Genomic DNA, 23,629 nt, shown 5'->3' with positions numbered 1-23,629 from the left:
CCTCCCGCCGGAAGCCTAACACTGAGCGCGCTTGCGCAATGGGCGCAGAGTACGCTCTATCCAGGTCGAGTCGTTATCTTGCTTTTTGTTCCGGAATAAGGAGCCGAGGGGAGAGGCTTTTTCGCCTCTGTTTCCCTCTTATAGCTTCCCTTCCTATGGACCGTAAAAACCTACTGCTGCTATTACGGAGCTAAACAGTCACTGTCTTAGCTCTATGATGTGCGTTCTTCCACTAGAAGCTTTTCTGACGGCTGAGGTAACCGCGCCCCGCAGGCAAAGTATTGCGCGTGCGCATGAAAGGGGGGGAGTGTTGCCAGTCGAGCTCCTTACTGCGCAGGTGTAATGAAAGGGTTTCCCTCTCTGTGGAGGGAAACCTGGCCTCCTTGTAAACTGGAGGTGTCTCCTTGGTTCTGTCATGCTTGTGCCTGGCTGCGCTGTAGAATTGGCATTTTCTCTCCAGTCCCGGGCTCCATGTGCGGTGCTTACCGGTATGCTGGGAGGCTTTGGGCAGGTACTCACCCAGCCTGGGATTTCGTGTCCTCAAGCTGTCAAAAGAGGCCTGAGACTCATTGAACCCAAAGATTGGCTCTTCTGTTTCCCACACCAGTGGAGTAAAAATTAGCAGCTGTGTTTTAGACATTTTCATTTTGGTCATTATGACAACGAAATCTCTCCCAGAAAACCCCTTTTCTTCATCTGAGGGAAGAGCTGATACTCAAAATATAATTCCAAAATCCTGTTTCTGGTTTCAGGGAAAAGTTGCTGATGAGTTGGACTGCTTTTCTGCAGTACCAAAATGTCAGATTCTCACATGCTACGATTGGTCAGCATTTCTAATCCGGCCCTGCCGTTTTTCTTTCTCGAGTACCCCCTCTTAACAGATTTTGATTTTGATTTTTCATTTCCTTTCCCCATTTTTCTCCTGTATTCAAGTTTTTTGATTCTGATATAGCCATAGCCAGATTACTGAAAATTTCCTAGTCTGCACAGTCAGTGATATTTACATTATGTTTAATCTCTAGGTCTGACAACAGGGTTACTCATGAAAGTGTTCTTCTCTTTAAGGCAATTTAAAATCAGTACAATGGAAAGAAAGTGCTGTAGGCGGCCTGGGTTATGGCCCTTCTCAACAATGTATACATTCCTGCTAGGTGCCTTATTCATTGCTTTAAGCTCAAGTCGCATCTTACTGGTAAAATACTCTGCCAATGAAGGTAAGTTAAGACTTACAAGTCCATATAGAATCCTTTTGTGTGTGTGTGTGAGAGAGAGAGAGAGAGGGAGAGAGAGTTGAAGGAGTAGAATTTATTCAAGTGTGAAAAATAGAAATAACTCTTACAGGGGCAAGAGGAGAACTATATAGAATACTTAATCACACATTCTCTCCTGTCTTTGGTTTCCTTGTGTATAAAATGGAGATAATAAAACCTTATGAAGTGCTTTCCTTCATATGAATGATAAAGCATATTTAAGTATTATTCTTTAACCTTTCATTACTCAGCAAGAAAAAAATTTGATAGTGCAGTCTGGTTCAGGCAAGCACCAAATCAAACTCTTTGTACAGAACATCTTACAACATCTGATTACTGCTTCAATCAGCAGGTGTTTCTGGGCATATAACAAAATGTATAATTTCAGCCTATTTTGAAGTAGATGGGAGAATATATTTGGTCACTTGCTGTTTTTGAGGTATAATTATTATATCAATGGGTTAATATAGTTTATAAGGTTTGATAAGTATGTGCCCAATAAATTATTACTTTTTAAAATGTAAGAATTTAAGCAAATACGTCAATTCCATAAAATTGTTATGAGTACTTCTCACTACTTATTGATAACACTCAAAACCATGATATCATCACTCTAAATGATCTGCTTGGCGAGTTGTGTGTCTCAATGTCAGTTAACTTCTGTCAGGTCTTAGGCTAAGTCTTAGTGATATGAATTCAAAGTGCATAAGCTATTGACCTTATCCTTAAGAACTCACTTTATTTGGGGAGACATACATAGAAACACATTGTGAAAATAGAAATAGAAATATGGCAAAGATGCAGAGACAGTGGATAAAAAGGCTAAAAGTGTTTTCTGTGTGTACTATGATATGAAACACACTGGAAAATTCTGAGCTAAGGAAATGTCATTGATAAAGTATACCTTGATTTTAATAAGGTAGAAAGGTCACATAAGAAGAACCATAAACTGAGTAATAATACAGCAAGTAAAATCATAACAGCTTGGTTAGTCAGACTCCCAAGTGTCAATTAAATGGTCAATTTAGAAGGCAGTCTGCAATGCCTTGCCACAGAGCTTTCTTTGCTATTGGCCCTAGTCTCTTCAACATATTTATTAGTAACATGAATGAAAGCATTAGGCATGCTTTATAACTTAAAGCTAAATAAAAGAGAGATAGCTAATACACTGGATGAACTGTTTCAAAATTTCATAAAAGCAAAGCAAATGGTAAGAAATTTATTGCAGTCAGTGCAAAGCCAGCTTTTAAGTTTAAAAACAATTATAATTATTAACTGCATACAAACATATAGAATAAAAAGTATAGTTAAGAAAACATTTCTGTTATATTTCAGAGAACAAGTATGATTATCTACCAACTACTGTGAATGTATGCTCAGAACTGGTGAAGCTAGTTTTCTGTGTGCTTGTGTCCTTCTGTGTTATAAAGAAAGGTGAGTCTTGAAATGGTACTATGTAATCGCAGAATCAAAAAACATTAGAACTGGAAATGACAGTTTATATTATTCTGGTCCTTTTTATATCTGAGGAAGCTAAGACACTAACATAATTGTGTTATAGGTAGAGAAGTATGCTCAAAGTATTCTGTAGAGCTGTGCTAGAAAGGACAAAGCTAGTACACGAACCCACACATCCTGTCCACTGCTTTCCCTCATACTTATTCTTGTTATGGTTTCACGAGCCCGTTGGTTTTTTATCTAAATTCAGGATTTTCTAAATCACTGCTAATGTGAGGTGCTATGCATCATATTGCAAAACAGTTCCCATTTTGTACAGGGAAGTCACCATAGTAACTCTGGAGTCAAAGAGGTACTATGTTTTGAGGTAGAACTATTAAATAGGAATAGTAATCCTTTCCTCAAGTGTAAAAGTATTACCCTTTATGGAATGCACAGGTCTTTGTTGTAATTCTTCACCTCATTTCCCCAGTTATGAACCCTTAACCCTCTGCTTCTTTGATCTGCCTTCTCAGATGAGGTAAACATAAAATGTAAAGCATTAAAGTGATTGCCTGGGAACATGACTTTTAACATTCAAGCGTTTCAATCTGTGTAGAGTTTCTAGTTAGTGGAATACTAGTTAGTTTTAATTTCATGAAACTCAAGCATTACTTGCAGAGTTTAAACTGTTAGCTTCTCTTTTCATTTTACATTCTCTCTGTTGCAGTGTTTGGCAGTCTGGAACTGGATAAAAACTCACACTAGAATTAGTAAAAGTTAATTTTAATTGCTTTTAGTTCCATATGTTTAAATTTCTACATATTAATTCCATTTCCTGGTCTTCTGCAGAGTAGGAAGGAATCCCAACATGAAACTTGTTTCCCCAACACACTTATTCTAACATTGATTTTTCTCTTACTCTTATGCTCTCAGAGATATAAGAGAAACTACATGTGTATCTTGAGTCAACTTAAACAATACTTCTGCTTTAAGTTAACAGGAATTAGGATAATCAGTATTATCCTAATAAGGATGTTGCTGATTGTCAGTGATGGGACACAAAGGTGGGTTAGAGAAAGACTAGTAAAGTTCCATATTATCTTTTTTTTATAGGCTAATGACCACTTAGGAAGCAAGCTTATAAAACCCCTTTTGACAAATTCTATCAGTGATCAGATATAATGTACTTTCTCTAAAAATATAGGCTTTCTCATCAAGATTATTTATTTATTGCTCTGTTTTTTTCTGTAGAACCTCATCGAAGTAGAAATTTGAGATGTGCTTCCTGGAAGGAATTCTCTAATTTCATGAAGTGGTCCATTCCTGCCTTTCTCTATTTCCTGGACAACTTGATTGTCTTCTATGTCCTATCCTATCTTCAGCCTGTAAGTAAATATGACAGAATGCCATTGAAATGATAACAGAGAAATGAGTCCCAGAAAGTATCTTCCTTTTTTTTTTTCCCATCATTTTCCTCAACTGTTTTAGTTTCTTTTGACTGACCTTGCTGAAATTTTCCCAGATTCATTAGAAAGTGAAATTATGGATCTGCTTGCCAGGTTCTGTCACTGTTAGAGATTACTATATTAAAGTGTACTGACTACTATGGTGGAGTTGCTTCTTGTCCCAAGAGATCTGAAGCCATGCCTCTTTGTGTAACTTTAGTCAGGCTGCCTATATTCTGAGCCATACTGTAATCAACCTCTAATCTCAATCTCAACATCCAAGCAGACTTCCATTATTAACACAGAAAATATCTCTCTTACACCTGTTCTAATGTAGTTTAAATGCTTTCTATTTGTGTAGATTTTCTTTTTTATTAATTTTATCATTTAACCAGCAAATTCTTTGAGAGTAAGGATTGTATCCTCCCAACTGAAAAAGCCTTTGTGTAACTTTGGAAAGCCATCAGTAATCAACATTGAAGTTTGGTCTTCTGCTTTTACCCGTTACTCAGTTTGATACTCAAATATGTATTCCTATTAACATCTTATAAAATGAGTATCTCTATTGCCTTTATTGCCAAAATGTGTTTTAAGTTTCTTTAAAAGGTTAAAGTGGGCATTTTGGTTGTAAGTAGGATTTTTATTGGCACTGATCTCTGTGAAACCTGTTACATGTAACCAGGTGAATTTTAGAACAGGATGAAAAGGCGCAATAGCACTATAGTAGGAAATAGGAGATTTTAACATTTTTTTCACAACTTTAAAGCTATGTAACAAGTTAGGCCCTAACTGCTCTAAGTTTCGGTTACTCTATTTATTAAGTAGAAATAAACTAATCTAGGTCAAAAGCAGGAATCTGGACTAGTTGATCAGTTGAGGTTACTTTTAGCTCCTTGACCCATGTTGGTAGTTAGTGCTCAGTCCATCTAAAACGTGTCTTCTCATAAATTCTTGTTTCCACTTCTTTTTTTAGATTTGAGAATTCCTGTGCCTAACAATATAATTATTCACATTCAGTAAATAAATATTTGTTGTATTTTTTTGTATCCAACAGAGAAACTCTAAATTTATACCCCTTTCCTTCTCCCTCTCCCTCTCCCTCTCCCTCTCCCTCTCCCTCTCCCTCTCCCTCTCCCTCTCCCTCTCCCTCTCCCTCTCCCTCTCCTTCTCTCCCTCTCTTTTTTTTTTTTTTTTTTGGATACCAGGCTACTTAACCACTGAGTCATATCCCTAGCCCTTTTTATTTTTTATTTTGAGACAGGGTCATCCTAAGTTGTTTAGATCCTCAGTAAGTTGTTGAGACTGACTTTGAACTTGGGATCCTCCTGTCTCAGCCTCCCAAGCCACTGGGATCACTGGTGTGCGCCACCATGCCTGCTGCATGTTTCTTCTTTTTCCTCTGTATTTATTGTTTTGCTTTTCCTTCCCAATAATGTACAAACACAGATATTATACAACAAACCACATGACATACTCTTGTGTTTCTATTTGAGCCTATTGAGAGAATTAAATGGAGATACGTGGAAATTTAGGGGCAAATAGCTCTTATGTTTGATTTATTCTATAGTACTATATGGTAACAGTGTTTAGAATTCCTCAAACCAACCAGGCTGTTAGTTAGGTGTGTTTGCATTGCCCTTGGTGTATTTATCCAGTACCACCACTTCTTTACTCTTAACAAACATTTTCCTCATCTTAGTTTTCTCTTTTAACTGGGGGTTCACAAGAATTTGTCTTACAGAGACATACTCAGAAAAAACCCAATTCAAAGTTTTCCAATAAGAAAAGATAAATGGTTAAGAAGGTAGAAATGCTAATCACCTTGATTTGATCATTACATTATATTGCACATATTATATTACATTATATATGTATCAAATTATCACCCTTTATGTACCCCATAAATATTTACAATTATTGCACATCAATGAAAATTTTTAAAAATTTAGTAGAAAAGCAACAATGGTATATTCTTCGAATTATTGTTAGTTTTTTTGAATTATTCTTTTTCAGTTTTAATGTAGCTGCTTATTAGCCATGTTTTCTATCATTAGTGGTTACATAAGACTGCTTGTGCTCTTTGGAGTTTATTTTTAGTTTTTATTATACTTTTGGTACTAGGGATTGGAATCAGGAGTGCTCTACCACTGAACTACTTCTCAAACCCTTTTTTTTTGAGACAAGGTTTTGCCAAGTTGCCCACGCTGGCCTTGAACTTGCAAACCACCTGCCTTTGCCTTTAGATTCACTGGGATTACAAGGATGTGCCACTACACCTGGCTCTCTGTGGAGTTCAATCAACTTAAATTGATAGTAGCTTGCTGTGAAAGCAAGGAAGAAAGCAGGGTGAATCAAATCATAGGATTTATTTTAAAAATTATTGATATTGTCAGGTCCAGTTGTATAGAGCAGTGATAGATTTTCATGCTTTCTGAGCAAACTATATACATATTCAGATTAATACTGTTCCTATGAAGTGTGACAGAATTCACAAAAACAGACCACTATAAAATCTGGCTAACATATTTCTAAGTGTTTAGAATAACTTGGATCAGTCCAAAGGGAGGAGTTTGATTTTGAGTCATGTCAGTTCAAGCTGGAAAATTGATTCAATTTCTAGAACAGTAAAGATGCTTAAAAATCTATCTAAATTTTATTACCATATAAATGGGCCTAACAGTACTTCCTTTCTACTCACCTATAGAAGCAGTATTAAAAATCTATAAAGTGTGTTGAAAGCAATGGAAAGTATATTTCATAGGCATGGTAGCTGTTAATTTCTAGACCTAAACCTTTACAAGTCATAAGTATTTCCAGATCTACACATAAAGATTATTTACACAGGCATTGCCTGAACTCAAACACACAGTTTCAAAGCCTGAACAATAATTTGATCATATCTCCGTAAATTTAACAAGCAATAAAAATGGAATTTAATCCTCTAGTGAAATAGCTGCCCTAATAACCCCTCTGGTTTTTTACTAAAAAGCTTTTTTTGTCAGGTGAATTACCAAACTGGGAGATTTCTTAGGTCAGTACTCTGTTTGGATTGTAATTCTATCTTCTCTTTCTTTCTAGGCCATGGCTGTTATCTTCTCAAATTTTAGCATTATAACAACAGCTCTTCTATTCAGGATAGTGCTGAAGTAAGTAGCTTGCTGTGAAAGCATATATCATACTTTAAAATGGCACAGCCTGGTTTCAGATGATATACCCGGGGCACTGAGCCCTCTGAATCCCAAGACCAGGATTTTGTTCCTAATTGCCTTTGTGTATTGGGCACATTGTTTAACCCATGTTGAAAGCAACTCCAGTGATAGCCTGTCTAAAACTTCTGTGATCAGATATATGTAAAATGTCTTGAGCATCTCAAAAATAAGATAATTAATTGGGCTATAATTAGTACTTTAATTTTTAGTGCCAGATTTTCAAGAAAGAATTCATAAGCTTTTTAAATACAGGCGATTGGACACTTAATAGGGAACCAGGAGGTTCCTAAGATATTTAATACATTAGTTCTTTGGAGATGATAGAGTGGCAAATTCTTTTTTTAACCCTTTGAGATAAGTTCATGATTTGATCCCTAACTGGAAGACAATTTGTTTGAAGAATCTAGTCAAAATGAATAAGAATGATGGGCTTTTAGACTTAAAAATGTTTTCACCCATCTTTACAATATCCAGGAGGACCACTGAGTAGTATAAACATTTTTCAGTAAATAGGCTCTGCTACAAAGCAAAAAGCAAAATATCCTAGTCTGAAGTAGGCTGATATAAAGATGGTAGGTACTTAATCTCAAATGAATTTGTTAATGATGATAAAAGAATAAAATTAACTTTTTGTTATATTTGTCATGATGGTTTTTAAATTTTACATTCTTTTTATCTTCTTAATTTCTTATTTATGTGTTATGTGATAGGTGTTCCTTATAGTTAATGTGAGATATTTTTAAAAATTAACAGTACACTTAGTATAGTTTAAGTGTTAGAATACATTGAAATTTGCTTTGTGCATGATGTTCTTCACTTTAGTTGTGAATTGCAAAAATAATTCTATAACTAGCAAGTTAAAAGAATGCGATTCCAAAAAATGTTTTGAAGCCTTTGAAATCAACATGAAATTCACTTTGTAAAAAATTGGATTCTAGGAGAATTTGTGTAAGTGATAATATTTTTGTATTTAGTTCTTGTGATAAAATGGAGATGTATTTCCATGAACCAAAAAAAAAAACAAAACTGGTTCCAACATTTAATAAAATGTTCACAGTTTAATAAGGGAGTAGATGCCTCAAATTTTTTCCAGTGAAATGACAGTTCATTAGGACACATAGTATAATACTTAAGTTATTAGATAATATACAAGTTTTATATTCAGATTACATTAAAACTTCATTTGCCAAATTATATGATTTGAAATTCATTCGTTAGTTGTTCTAACTTTACCCTCTAGTAAATCTAGTTAAATTTTTAAGCATTTAACTGTTTGTATTAAGAAAGTTAATTCTTCATATAAGAAATCCAGATCTACTTGTACTGTAAATTTTAATTGTTTTAACATTAATTATAATAATTATATTTTGCAAATTTTAATAATTACATTTATGAACTAAAGCTAAAAATATTTTCCATGCACTTCACCTCTTATTTTCAGAACAATAATATTGGTTCTTAGACATGTTAATAAATATCTCTGTTTTGAGCCCTTGGAAGTATTTATAGTAAAGAATAATAAAACCACTCCAGTTTTATTTCTTCCAGGAAAGCTAAATTAGCAACCTGAGTGGGTCTTAATTGTACTAATTCAAAAATTAGCACTGAGGCATCTCTAAATAATAAAGCCACAATAGTGTGCTAATTAATATTGTCTTTATGAGCATGACTTTTAAGTATTTTTTTATTTAGTATTAGCTTTTATTACATTTTTAACTTTTCTAATTGTTAAAAACACAGCATATTTGCCATCTTAACCATTTTTTTATTATATGATTCTGTATATTAGGCATATTCATTTTATTGTGCAACCAATCATGCTTTCCAACTTACAGTTTTGAAACTCTGCACGCATTAAACAATTCTCTTTTTCTTCCTCTCACGCTTGGTAACACCATTCATTCTACTTTTTGTTTCTGTGAATTTGACCGCTTTAGAAACCTCATGCCAATGGAATCATACGTTCTCTTTTTGTGACTGGCTTCTTGCACTTATTTATGTTCTCAGAGTTCTTCTGTGTTGTAGCATGCAACAGGATTTCCATCTTTTTAGAAGCTGAATAATTTTCCTCTCTTCACCTTAACTGTGTTCTCTTTTAATCATTTTGTCATTGGTGGTATATGTTGTTTGTTTTTCCCTGTTTAATATTACTCTTTGTGGGTCATATGATCGTTCCTTTGCCCTTTGCCATGAAATTTTGACTTTGGAGTAGCAACTTAAGGGTTCTATCACATGTTCTTGGTTTGTTTGCCATAACTCATTTTTCATTTAGAATATTTAGTTGTTTTATACTTGACTCTAACAGAGCCATCAAACAACTTTTCTATACAGGTATAATAAGGCTGCAAAAGTAAAAAAATTAGGTGGTGATTAATGCAAGAATTAGTTGGAGGAATTTGAAAGTGGGAGGAAAATACCATTTAAATGTCCTATTGGCTTTTCTAAAGAAACTCTATGTGAATATAGATTTATTCTTTGAAATGTAGCCACTAATTCAAAGTGGAAACTGGTGGCAGACATTCTGCCTTCAAGCCTGCCTCATTGGTTTGCTCTTGTACCTTAGCAGAGTTGTTTAATCTTGTTTGCTTTGGCTTTGGAAAATAACAGCATCAACCTGGAAATTTATATTTTACAGCAAAATAACCATGATTAGCAGTTATTTTTACCTACTTATATGTATAAGGTTCTCTGATGTTACCAAAGCAAAGCTGTGGGAAAAGATCATTAACAAACACATTTTGATACATACCCTGTCCCAACCAGCAGAAGAATTAAGAAATATCCTACTCAGGATTGTAAGCATTTTCTTCAAAATTATTTGTTTACTTTACAAAGCTTTATGATTTCTCTTAAGTCTACTCCAGTTGATCTCTTTGCTACTAGGAAATGTATTTTGTACAGTGCCTTGAGAAAATAAATTGTTTCATAACCTACTAAATTGTTTTGATGCTCTGCCTTGATTTACTATCTCCCATATTTACTATTCTATCATCTTTCTACCATATTTCCCAATATGGTAGAAAGATGGTAGAATTATTTTTTTCTGACACAATTTGAATGTGATTGTTCAGTTATTAGGTAAACTCATAATGGAGAATCTCAATATATAGTCATCCGTAGATATCCATAGCAGATTGGTTCCAGAACCCCTGCAGATACCAAATTTATGGATGTTCAGGTCTCTTAGTATTTGCATGTAACCTACCATATACTCCGTCATTTCTAGATTACTTAAAATACTTAATACAATGTAAATGTTTTGTAAATTGTTATCATACTGTACTGTTTAGGAAATCATGAAGTTTGTACATGATCAGATAAAAAATTTTAAAAATATTTTTGATTTGCAGTTAGTTGAATCTATTGATGCAGCACTTATGCATACAGAGGGCTAACTGCAAAAACAGTAATTCCCCCCCCTTATCTATGGGAGATAGACATTCTAATACTCCCAGTGGTTGCCTGAAACTAGATAGTGCTGAACCCTGTTACAGTAGTTTTTTCTCTATATACATATACATTCCATCTTGACTAAATATTTGCCATATACTGTGAGTACAATTTTTGCAGTTTGAAGTTTGGCAACAAAACATGTATTTTGTTTTCCTTCCCTCCCCACCCCTGTTGAGAACTTTAACCTTTTCACCTAAAGCTAGTGCTTTAAAGCATCTCTTTGGCATTTCTGAATTGTTGGCATCATTACTCTTGACCCTTAAAGCTATTACTAAGTAAAATGAGCATTACTTGAGCACAAGCACTGTGATACCTCAAGTGTCAATATGATAACTGACTGATGGGTGGGTAGCATATACAACACAGATACACAGGGAAAGGGGATGATTCATATTAAGGTGGGACATACTTGCTGTAATGAGATTTTATCCTGCCTACAACATCAGAGAATTTGAAACTTATATATGGTTTTGTTTTTCATTTATTAGTTTTGGGTTTGCATGAGAAACAAAACTGCAAATGGGGATAGTGTATGTGTGTAAATCTAAATTTATTTTAACTTTTGTTTATCTTTTCATCCTTTTGATGAACATCTTTCTGTTGTTGAGCTAGGGTTTTTCCATTGAGTACATGTAGGGTTTGCTAATTGGAGTTCTTTGGTTTCTTTCTTGTATGAAGCTATAGTCACTTATGATCCATGACTTCTGGTTTCAGTTACCTTAAAGCACATCAAGTATTTGAAAATACTTCTAAGAAAGATAACTCATCAAGATTTTTATTATTTTTCCCTAACCTTTACAATTAGCTTACCTATATATAATTTACAACCAGCTTTTTATATTCTGAATTATTTGCCTTTACCTAGTCTTTCTAAAAGTTTCAACTCAGTTTTAAATAAAACAGTATCCCTTTTCATAGTTTATCATTTATGTAGTTGTTAAAATATGTTATGACAATAAGGAGGTCACCAGGTAAAAACACATTTGGGTACAGAGATTTGGGAGCAGAGACCATCAGGAAAAGTGGTCTTTTAGCCACTCAATTCACTTAGCAGTCAGCTCCTAGTAGTGATTGACTCTGTTTTACTTGAACAGAGGAAGAATTAGATAAGTGAACTATTTTATTACATTAATTAAGCTGAAGAATAAACTTTTCCATGCAGAATTGGTCATCATTTATAAATACACAAGTCCTTAGCTAATTTTGCAGGATAATTTATGAAGCTTTATATTTTTTTGGAAAGCATACAATTTCTTAATAATAATTTTTAATAATTTTTACCTTCTCTGAAATATTACCTCAGGTGAGTAATTGTTTAGAGTAGGTATTATTTAGTTTAATAGTTTGTTTCCTTAGATTCTTTATTTGCAATGTCAATATTAAGGGAGAGTCTGTATCTCCAAGAATTGAAAATTTCTAAAGATACTGTTTTTGCCTCAATTCTTATGTATAATATTTGTTTATATAATTATTTTAATAAATCAGACATCCATTTTTCATCTCTGTAATTTTCTCTTACCATTTCTGTTTGCTTTCTACTACTTAGTATGTACCAGCTGCACCTTCAGAAATTTAGGAAACTAGTTCACAATTTTTGACCTCATGACATAGAGCTATAGCTAACCCCATCACCGAGCTCTAGTTTTAGTTAATTAGAAAATTATGTAAATGAGAAGACATGAGAGTGTGCAGACAGGTGTGTTGCTGTCTAGACTGGTATGGATTTCACAGTGTCAGAGCATGAAGCTATATAGAATTATTAGTGGAATCAGACCTGTGTGTTTACCCTTCATATATATATCATGGGAGCTCAGAATTATTTCTGAAGTTTTTTTGTTGTTATTTTGTTTTGGTTTTAGTTTTTTTAGCAGTATGGGGATTGAACTCAGGGCCTTGAGCATGATATGTAAGCACACTACCACTGAGCTACATCCCCATCCCTCAGAATTATTCTTAAAAAATTGTGATGATCTAGAACATACAAAACTATGACTCAAATCCCTTTCTTACTCCTTCATAATATAGACCTTGGGGAAAACAGTCAACCTTTCAAGACAGCTTTCCTCCCTCAGAGCCTGACCCCCAAAAGTAGGTGCTCAATAAGTACTCCAATAAAATTTTTAGGACTTCTGGTTCTCATATATAACTTTACTCTTCTGCCTTTACTTATGTCATTTTCTTTTCTTGGCTTCTCCCTTCTTTAACCTAATTGATCTTCTAGCATCAAGATTTTGTTCTCTCCAGAAGAATCCCAGAGTACCACAACCTGAGATATTTCTTTGTTCTTCATTAACATTGTAAATGATTGTTGCCTTTGTATAGATATGTCACTCTGCCTGGAGATGACCAATGTCCATTTAGATGTTTTTCATCTCAAGTGTCATTTTCTCATTGAAGCCATACCTGACTTTGTTTACAGATTCAAATGCTCCTTTCTCAGTGTACTTCAGTGGTTCCATGTATCATTTGTCACACATTCTACTACCATTATTTGGTTTATAACTCTCCTTATTAAAGCATAAATTCATTAAGGAGAAAGATCAAGTCTTTATCTCCTCAGTTTGCCTGGCATGTAGTAGCTGCATATTAAATGTCTGTTGAACTGAATGATTAAGCAAAATGGAATAATAATTCATATCTCCTGTATCTCACAAGTCTGTTGTAAGGTAAAATAAATAAATAAAGCTTTGTTAGATTTTTAAACTGAAATACTACCCCAAAAATCTTTTTTTTCCTTGCCTTATCAGCCAGTAGTTAACAATATAATGCTTTTCTGATTAGGACCTTCTTTCAGGAGCTAGCTTCCTTAAATATTTTTTGGGTCATGAACACTTCTGAAGAATAGATCTCCTTTCAGGGGGCTGGTGGGTGGGATTCATCTATATAGAAGATTTCTGAAGCTACTCTGCATTTTTTCTTTAGAAACCAATTTGAGAATCACTGCTGTAACCAATCTTGTAGCACAGAGGTTTCTGTACCAAGATAGCTCTGGATGTAGAGATGGTGCTTTGTTAAACTTGCTGACTAAAAGGAAACCTACAAGAAGAAGAAATGATTGAATGGCCTTAAGGGAAGTTATTATGAAAGCAAATTAAAATGTCAAATTTGAGACACAGAGATACCACCAGCAGGTTTTCTTTGAACTTGAAGTGTGGGGAATGCTAGCAAAACTGGGTATAGTTTATTCAACAAGCACTTGAGTTTCTGGGTTTTCAGTAGAAACAATGGATACAGGTGGAAAGACAGTAGTAAAATCTTGTTTTTCATCTTTGGAACAGGCGGCATCTAAATTGGACACAGTGGGCTTCCCTCCTGATTCTCTTCTTGTCTATTGTGGCCCTAACTGCTGGCACTAAAACTTCACAGCATAACCTGGCAGGACATGGATTTCATCATGATGCCTTCTTCACCCCATCCAATTCATGCCTTCATTTCAGAAGTGAATGTTCCAGAAAAGACAATTGTACAGCAAAGGAGTGGACTTTTCCTGAAACTAAATGGAACACCACAGCTAGAGTTTTCAGTCACATTCGCCTTGGCTTGGGCCATATCCTTATTATAGTACAGTGTTTTATTTCTTCAATGGCCAATATTTATAATGAAAAAATATTGAAGGAAGGGAACCAGCTCACTGAAAACATCTTCATACAGAACAGCAAACTCTATTTCTTTGGCATTCTTTTTAATGGACTGACACTGGGCCTTCAGAGCAGTAACCGTGATCAGATTAAGAACTGTGGATTTTTTTATGGACACAATGTATTTTCAGTAGCCCTTATTTTTGTAACTGCATTCCAGGGCCTTTCAGTGGCTTTCATTCTCAAGTTCCTGGATAACATGTTCCATGTCTTGATGGCTCAGATCACCACTGTCATCATCACAGCAGTATCTGTCCTGGTCTTTGACTTCAGGCCCTCCCTGGAGTTTTTCTTGGAAGCCCCTTCAGTCCTTCTCTCCATTTTTATTTATAATGCCAGCAAGCCTCAAAGCCTGGAATATCCACCTAGGCAAGAGAGGGTCAGAGATCTAAGTGGCAATCTTTGGGAGCGTTCCAGTGGGGTAAGTTTGTGAGGATACTGCTTTTTTCTTGTTCTTCCCCAAATTGAAAACATGTTTATTCAAGGAAAAATAAGAAAAGTATTAGATCTCTGTGACTGTTGGAAAGCAGTCAACAGATGTGCATTGATGTTTGCAAGGACTCATGATAAATGCTATCAGGGATCGAGAAAAAGTTTAAATCATCTCTCAAGGACTTTATGTGTTGATTTTATCACTGACCTGGAAGATGCTTCCCAGGTCTTGTCCAGTTTCCCTACCTTTATGATTGAAGAAACTGGCTAAGTGTTTTACAGGTAATAAGTGAAAGAGTTAATATTAAACCCATGAGGTCTGACTCCTAGTCTCTTGCTCTTTCCACTGCACAATAGGTGGAAAAATAAGCCTCATTCATAAAAAGAAGTTTATCTTTTACTTTCATCACTCTTCTTACATGGAAAACCTAGCTCTTTAATTTTTCTTGTAGTTATTTATAAACCACAATGTGCCAGAAAGACAGTTTCTTTTAATTCACTAAGGAAGGTAGTTTTCAAAAAGATCTTTACAAGTAGGAGAAAAAAATTTCTAGAAAAACACATATGTAGTTATTCTGAATATATGCCAGTTGCTTATAATCATGTGGAAGGATATTTCAGTCATGTTATAAGTAAATTCATAATCTTGGAGACTCTATTAAGGAGTTAAATATATGGTTAGATGAAAAATGCAATGAACTCTTCTATATAGCTTTAGCTTTACAATTTTCATGATTATACAAAATATGTACTGTTTCACGCAGTGAACACATTTACATGTTCACCCTTTGGGAAAATCTGTTACTAGCATCGGCAGACCTTCTGTGTCATGCCTCTCAGGTAGTAATAAAACAAATCTGAAGATGAAAAATTTAGAAGTTTACATCCCAGATGCCCCAGTCCCACCAGTATACATTCAGAATTCCTCTTTTCCCCCCACAATGGACTGATAATGATGTTTGCCCCAACTTTTAAGTAAAATAACATCAATTTAGGTAGTAAGACAAGTTTATATTTTTTCCTCCATCCTTTAATTGTTTCACCTCAAGACCAGCAGGTGGTGCTCCTTACTTTACTCATGTTGTTAACTTTGGAGTACATTTTACTTTTTTTAAGTTTAATTTTTTATTACAACATTATAGTTATACTTAGTAGTTGGATTCATTTTGACAAAATCATACAAGCATGGAATTTGATTTATTCCATTTAGATCCCTGTCTTCCTGCTTCCCTTCCCTCCTCCCTTTTCCTATTCTTTGTCTACTCTACTGATCTTTGTTTTGCACATTTGTTTATTTTTGATTGGTGCTTTTGACATATACATAAAGGTGGAATTCACTGTGGTGTATTTATATATGCACATAGTGTGATTTTGTTAAATTCATTTATGCATTTTCTCCCCTTTCCTATCCTCCCCCCCAATCTCCTACTCCACTGAACTTCCCTTTATCTTTATGATACCCGATTCCCCCCCCACACTTATTTGCCCTAACTTCCACATATGAGAGAAAACATTCAACTTTGATTTTCTGAGTCTGGCTTATTTCGCTTTGCATGATGTTTTCTGTTTCTATCCACTTACTAGCAAATGCCATAATTTCATCATCCTTTGTGGCTGAGTAAAACTCCATTGTGTATATATTCCACATTTTGTTAATCCATTAATCTGTTAATAGGCACCTGAGCTAGTTCCATAATTTAGTTATTTTTAATTGTGCTGCTGTAGACATTGATGTGACTGTATCACTGTAGTATGCTGATTTTAGTTATTTTGGATAAATACCAAGTAGTGGGATAGTGGAGCCAAATGGTGGTTCCATTCCTAGTCTTTTGAGAAATCTTTGTTCTGCTTCCAAGAGTGGTTATACTAAAATGCAATCCCATCAACAATGTTTAGGTGTCATTTTTTTCCCCACATTTATTTATTACTTGTATTCTTGATAATCGCGATTCAAACTGGAGCAAGATGGCAACTTAGTGTAGTTTTGATTTGTGTTTTCCTTAGATATCGTTGAACATTTTTTCATATATTTGTTGGCTATTTGTTTTTCTTCTTTTGAGAAATGTGTTTTAGTTGTTTTTCTCATGTATTGATTTGGGTTATTTGTTTCTTTGAGGTTAATCTTTTTGAGTTTTTTAATATATTCTGGATATTAATTCCCTGTCAGAGAAGTAGCTTGCGAAGATTTTCTCTGATTCTATGGGGTCCCTATTCATGCTCTTAATCTTTTTCTTTGCTATACTGAACACTTATTGCTTGTTGGTTTTATTTCTTGAGCTTTAGTGGTCTTGTTAAGGAAGTCAGTGCCTGCATCAATATGATGAAGTGTTAATTTTGTTTTCGTGTAGCAGTTGCAAAATTTCTGGTCTAATTCCTAAGTCTTTGATCCACTTTGATTTTATTTGGGGGCAGGGCAAGAAATAGGGATCTAGTTTCATATTTCTATTAAGTTTTCCTAGTACTAGTTGTTAAAAAGGCTATCTTTTCTCTGACACATGTTTTTGATTCCTTTGTCAAGTATCAGATGACTGTGTATCTGTGTGGGTTTGTCTCTCTGTCTTCTGTTCCATCAGTCTTCATGTCTATTTTAATGCTGGTACCATGCTGCTTTTATTACTATAGCTCTGTAGTATAATTTGAGATTAAATATTATGATGTCTCCAGCACTATTCTTCTTGCTCAGGGTGGCTTTGGATATTCTGGGTCTTTTATTATTATTCCAGATAAATTTTAAGACTGCTTTTCTAGTTCTGTGAAGAATGTCATTGATATTTTGATGGGAATTGCATTGAATCTTATATTGATTTTGGTAGGATAGCTATTTGACAATGTTAATTCTGCCTATCCAAGAACATGGGAGGTCTTTCCATCTTCTAAGGGCTTCTTCAATTTTTCTTCAGTGTTAGCATAATTTTCATAATTTTATGTTCAGCATAATTTTCTTAGTAGAGATCTTTCACCCTTGATTAAATTAATTCTCAAGGTTTTTTTGGTTTTGATGTTTCTTGTTTTTTTTTTTTTAAGTTATTGTGAACAGGATAGTTTCCCTGATTTATTTCTCAGCAGAATCACTATTAGAATATAGGCCATCTATTGAATTATGAATATCGATCTGTATCCTGCTACTTTGCCAAATTCATTTATCAGCTCTAGAAGTCTAGTGGAGTTTTGGGGGTCTTCTGGATATAGGATCATGACATCAGCAAACAGATAATTTGATGTCTTCTTTTCTTATTTGTATCCTTTAATTTTCTTCTCTTGCCTGTTTGCTTTGACTAGAGTTTTTATGAACTATAAATAGAAGTGGTGAGAGTGGACATCTTGTCTTGTTCCTCATTTTAGAGGAAATGCTTTCAGTATTTTTCTGTTCAGTTTGATATTGGCTTTGGGTTTGCCACATATATCCTTTGTAATATTGAGGTAAGTTCCTTTTATTCCTCATTGTGCTTCTAAAGTTAACTTTCCAAGTACTTATCTAACTTGACCAGATGATATTCACAACTTAATGAAATAGGATACTGATTTACATGTTAAGTAAGACTTCTCTTTACTAATCTAAATTTGACCTTTTGAATTTTGTTTTAATTAATTACTAATTTTGTCTGTTTCCTTATAGGATGGAGAGGAACTGGAAAGGCTTACCAAGCCCAAGAGTGATGAATCAGATGAAGATAATTTCTGATTGGTACCCAAATAGTTGGCAGCTCTCACAATTGTATTTTCACATTTTCAATATTTGTAATATTTATGTTTTCATTTTGATAAACCAAGAATGCACTAAAGCATAACCCTTTTTGTGTCTATCGCTCCTAAAAGGGTTTCATCCCAAGGCTTAAAGTACCCAAAGTGTGAAAAATTTCCCAGGAAATGACACAGATATCATAGCATAGAGACTATATTAATAACCCAGTGTTTGGTAAGTCAGCAACAAATATTTGCACATTATTTTCCTTGTACTCCAAGTTTCCAAACTTGAAGTAATCATGTTAGCTAGATCCTATAAATATACAGATAGAGATCAGTTTGCCAGACATTCATAATTATGTGGTTCTAGTCTGCATGTGACAGTCTTCTCTTTTTTATCATAAATAACATAGGTTTTTCTCCCCAATTTAGAGTCTGTAGAGTAGAGATAGTCATTTTGCAATTAAAAAGCAATGAAAGTAAAAATTTTGCCTGGAGGGCCTATCTGACTGTGCCATAGTTTCAGGATGTTGTAGTCTGTGCTAAATGTTTTGCTGGAAAAGTAACTTTTCTGAAACAAAATCTCAGAATTTTAGTTTTTAGGAATTTACAGAAAATTTTTTTTGTAATTATCTTTCAGTGTTTTATATACAAGTAAGCTTTGTGTAAGTGAAGTTGGTTCCCAAGTTACCACAGTCAGCACTTGTATTTAAGCAAACCATTGTGAGTTTTTTGTTCCTTCCTCTTCAATTTGTATATCTCAACATCTTTGCATCATTGCTTTTGGATTATTACATTTTGGAAAATAAATATGAAGGCATTTTGTTGTATTAGTTACTAATTAAAGCTTGTGACTGTTAATATGTCTTCATATCATATTCTGTTTCTGAGAGTCAAAACACTGGCTTCAAAATCATTACAAGATTATAACTAAGACTAATGCCAAAGAATTCCTTTAAAAAAGATGCTTTTGCAAATAAATGTTGACTTTTAATGAAATATGAATAGTATAACTCTAAAAATAGGAAATCACTTTACAGTAATTGTTCTCATAAGTGCATGGTATTTTTAAAGGTACTTTTGCATGCAGCCAATTGACTCTATTAGATAGAGCAATCAGGTGATAGATAATTTAAAAACAAGAAAACGGTGATTTGTTCAAGGTCATGCAGCTGAATGGTGATAGGAGGACAGGCTTTAGCTTATAACACTGTATGTTTACAAAGTTCTATACTGTAAATTTAAGTGATAAGGTGTCATGGAGCCTACACATTTCTTCTTTACTTCCTCTTAATTTTTATATATGTAAGATAATGCTATTATATAATCCATCTGTGATATCCTGAATAATATGACTGTCAAGAATTGGTCACATTTGTAATTAAATTAATTATTAAACCTGTATCTTGTGTCACCATTCTTTCATATGAGGTGGGATGTGGAAACTTTTTAATTTCAAAAAAATGGAATGAGGCAAAAACTGAAACAACTTTGAAAACTCATTGAGTATATTTTTACATCTAAAAATAGCAAAACTACATACCTTAACATAGAATATAAGCATTCATGAAATATGAAGATGATATCTATTATGGCAATCCATTTTGAAGTTAATGAACACCAAGTATAGGATCTAACTTTTAGGAAATACAGCATACAATGTTTTGTTTTGTTTTGTTTTAAGTTGGGCATGGAGACACATACCTGTAATCCCAGATCCCAATTCTGAGGCTAGCCTGGGTAAACTTAATGAGAATCTATCTCAAAATAAAAATTAAAAAAGAGCTAGGATTATAGTTCAGAGGTAGAATGCTCCTAGGTTTGATCCGAAGTTAAAAAATAATAATAATCATATAGAATACATTAAATAGCAAATTTCAGAAGTGCATGGAGGTAAGGTTTTCTTACTTTTTTTCCACCCTCCTTTATAGAAAGTATTTATTGCTCAATGTCAAGTCTACTGTGTTAACTGACCACTTAATGAAAGAAAGGAGAGAGGGAAAGCTAAGGTAAAATGATAGGTTCTGATGTGGATGCCCTAGAGTACTTCATGGGCATACTTTTAAAAGAGGATGGTTTGAAAGTGAGGTCTAGAAACCATATCCTAGATGCTCTTGGAATCAAGGGATTGTATAACCTGGAGGGAAGAGTATCATGTAGGCATCTTTCCAACTTTGAGAAACTAAATTCCAGTGAGGGTGATAGAGTAACATTATAAATACTCTCAACAAATTACATTTTTTTCTGTAGAAAAAGCATTCCTGAAGAATAAAAAGTACTAGTAAATTGACATTGAAGTTTTTAGGGAGAGATTATATTTATTTATTTATTTATATGCAGTGCTGAGAATCAAACCCAATTCTCACACATGCTAGGCAAGCCCTGTACCACTGAGCCACAACCCCAGCCCCTATTGGGATGTTTTAGAAGAGACTTCTTCATTGGTATAGAAATTGGATCAAATAATTTCTAAAATCCCTTTCTGTATTTAGATTCTCTTCTATGCAGTTATGACTCAGAACTAATGCACTGAATCTACTCCATGGCTTCTGAATAGCCATTGGTTGGCACAAGATACTGCCTGCAATGAATAACCTGATCCAGCTCTGTTATTTGTCCTAGAACTGAATTTCTTGCTGTCCAGAGAGAAGCAGGAGCATTGCTACTGGTTATAGGGGAAAAGGTGGCTAAGACCAGGATACCAAATCCTTGGCCAGCTGCATCCTGCAGTCATAGGTGCTTAAGGTCCACATGTAGAAAACACCTTGGGCAGAACTAACTCTGCTTATAGCTAAGGCTTTTTTTTTTTTTGCCTCCCTTTGTGGGTGCCCTGCCACTAGTAAAGTGGGGTAGATTTTGTAGTTCTGTAAAAGCTATTATTGCAGAGAATCCTTTCACTTTCAAACATTTCCAACAGGTGAATGAAGCACAGCCACATCGTTGACTCCTTTTCCTTTTACTGTGTCTTGATTTTGTCCATAAGTTCTTACATTCCAGTAGGGGAAGGAGGCAGAAAATATTAACTGCAATGAAAAGAGGGTGATTTTTTTCTTTTCTAAAACCAAGAACAGAGTTTCTGAAATTGAATAATATACATTCTCCATTTAAAGGGGGAAAAAAAATTCTTACAAATCTCAGGTTGAACATTTTTTTTTCTATTTTACTATTATTTAAGTACACACACAAAAAAAATATAATAGGTGCTTGCTTATACTTACATATGAAAACCAAAACAAATTTACTAAATAAGATACAAAGCTATAAAACCAATAAATTCTAAATTCAAATATGAATTTAATAAAGTTTTGGTCAATAGATTCACAATAGACCCCCTAACAGCCCTACAGAATTTCTTCCCCTATTGCTGTTTAGTTGCTTCAAGAACCAACATGTCTCTGCTAAAATTACTGAAACCTGCTGATATTGCTAGTAATACGTTTAATCCTGCAGGGGTTTATCAAACCATGTCTCCAACAATCCCACACAGATGTGGCATGGCCAGGCTGCCAATTCCTACTGGCCTGAGTGCTGGAAAGGTTTTTAAAACATTAGCTTTATGTGTTCCCTGATGTTCTGAAAGAACTCACCAGTAAAATTGCCTGGGTTTACATTTTTATTTTTAAGGAGGAGTACTTCCCCCCCAACACACACACATACAACATTATCTCTTATCCTCTTCTTGGTTTACTCTTAAGTCATTTATATTTTGCAAACTAACCAATCAGATTTTTAAATTTATTTTAATAAGAATGTATGAATCATTGTCGCTGGTCAGCCATGGGCTATGTGTGTGTGAACTATGAGCATTAGTACATGAGGGGACTGGACTGATGTTGCCTCTCTGTGTGGGATAGCTCTGCCTATGATCCCCACACAGCACCAGATGGGCGTGGCCTTCTGAGATGTCTATCTGCTGACCACTAGACATCAGGAAGCTAGACTCAACCCCATGAAACCAGACCCCCCTCATTGGGGTGGAACTTTCTCCAGTGTCTTCCCTCAATAAAAAGGGGCTTCAGACCATTGTGGGAGCTGGAGCAGAGGGGTCATCGCTAAAGAATCCCAAGAAAAAGGTATTTTCCCTGTCTCGATGTGATTACTTCGTGCCAACCCAATTTACTGGGGTAACCCTGAATGACTTAGTTGCTGCAAATCAGTCTCTTAATTTCTTTAATTTCCTCTATTGCTGGTATTTTCTTTCTTAGTCTTACATATGAATGGTTTATTTTTTTATCGGTTTATCTATTTTTATGTTAGTTATTTCTATTTAATTTTTTCCAGACTTTTTACTGTGGCAAAATATATATAATATAAAATTTAGTATCTTAACATTTTTAAGTGTATAGTTCAATGGTACCAAGTACATTTTCATATTGTAGAATATCATTTCCATCTCTAGAATGCTTTTCTTCTTGCAAAATTGAAACTTTACATCAATTAAAGAATAATTCCCCAATACCTGTCCCCTTAGCCCTTGCAACTTCCATTTTAGTTCTGTCTGTATGAGTCTGACTGCTCTTATGTATTTTATATAATTGAAATTTTATAATATTTGTCTTTTGTGATTGACTTATTTCAATTACTATGTGGTAGCATGTCAGAATTTTCTTGCTTTTAAGGCTATCTGTTCCCTTATTTGTATAGACCACATTTTGCTTATCTATCTGTTGGTGGATTGCTTTCATATTTTGACTCTTGTAAATAATGCTACTGTTAACATGGGGGTATACATGTTTCTTCAAGACCCTACTATCAGTTCCTGAATGTAGACCTAGAAGTAGAATTGCTATATCATGTGGTGATTCTTTCTATTTTTAACATTTTGAGGAATTTCCACACTGTTTTTCCATGGAGGCTATACCATTTTACATTGCTACCAATAATGTTCCAGTTTCTCCATATTCTCACTGACACTTGTTTTCTGATGTTAGTTTTTTTTAATAATAGCCATCCTAATGAGTATAAGATGGCATTTCCTTATAAATTTGACTTGCTTTTTCCTAGTATTAGTGATGGTAATCATTTTTTCGTGTGCTAATTGGCCATTGTATGTCTTGGAGAAATGCCTATTTAAGTCC

The 23,629-nt window shown here is 34.4% G+C and overlaps 1 protein-coding gene across 3 annotated transcripts; it reads left to right on the top strand.

The window, feature by feature from the left end:
• The first annotated feature begins 34 nt into the window (after positions 1 to 34).
• Slc35a5 (solute carrier family 35 member A5) lies at positions 35 to 19,942 on the top strand. Of its 3 annotated transcripts, none has more exons than XM_076867599.1 (7): positions 35 to 256; positions 1,066 to 1,214; positions 2,586 to 2,684; positions 3,942 to 4,075; positions 7,214 to 7,281; positions 14,076 to 14,856; positions 18,484 to 19,942. In XM_076867599.1, the coding sequence occupies exons 2-7, from the start codon at positions 1,085 to 1,087 to the stop codon at positions 18,547 to 18,549; spliced, it is 1,278 nt and encodes a 425-aa protein (XP_076723714.1). In that variant the 5' UTR covers positions 35 to 256; positions 1,066 to 1,084; the 3' UTR covers positions 18,550 to 19,942. The 3 variants fall into 3 exon arrangements, with proteins under 3 accessions (XP_076723714.1, XP_076723713.1, XP_076723711.1); XM_076867598.1 differs by lacking the exon at positions 35 to 256 and adding an exon at positions 374 to 488; XM_076867596.1 differs by lacking the exon at positions 35 to 256 and having other exon boundaries at positions 1,043 to 1,214.
• The last annotated feature ends 3,687 nt before the right edge of the window (positions 19,943 to 23,629 follow it).

Source organism: Callospermophilus lateralis, chromosome 10 (assembly GCF_048772815.1).
Source record: "Callospermophilus lateralis isolate mCalLat2 chromosome 10, mCalLat2.hap1, whole genome shotgun sequence".
Classification (NCBI taxonomy): Eukaryota; Metazoa; Chordata; class Mammalia; order Rodentia; family Sciuridae; genus Callospermophilus; species Callospermophilus lateralis.
Note: the sequence above shows the minus strand (reverse complement) of the source record. Positions and strands in the feature narration are given on the sequence as shown.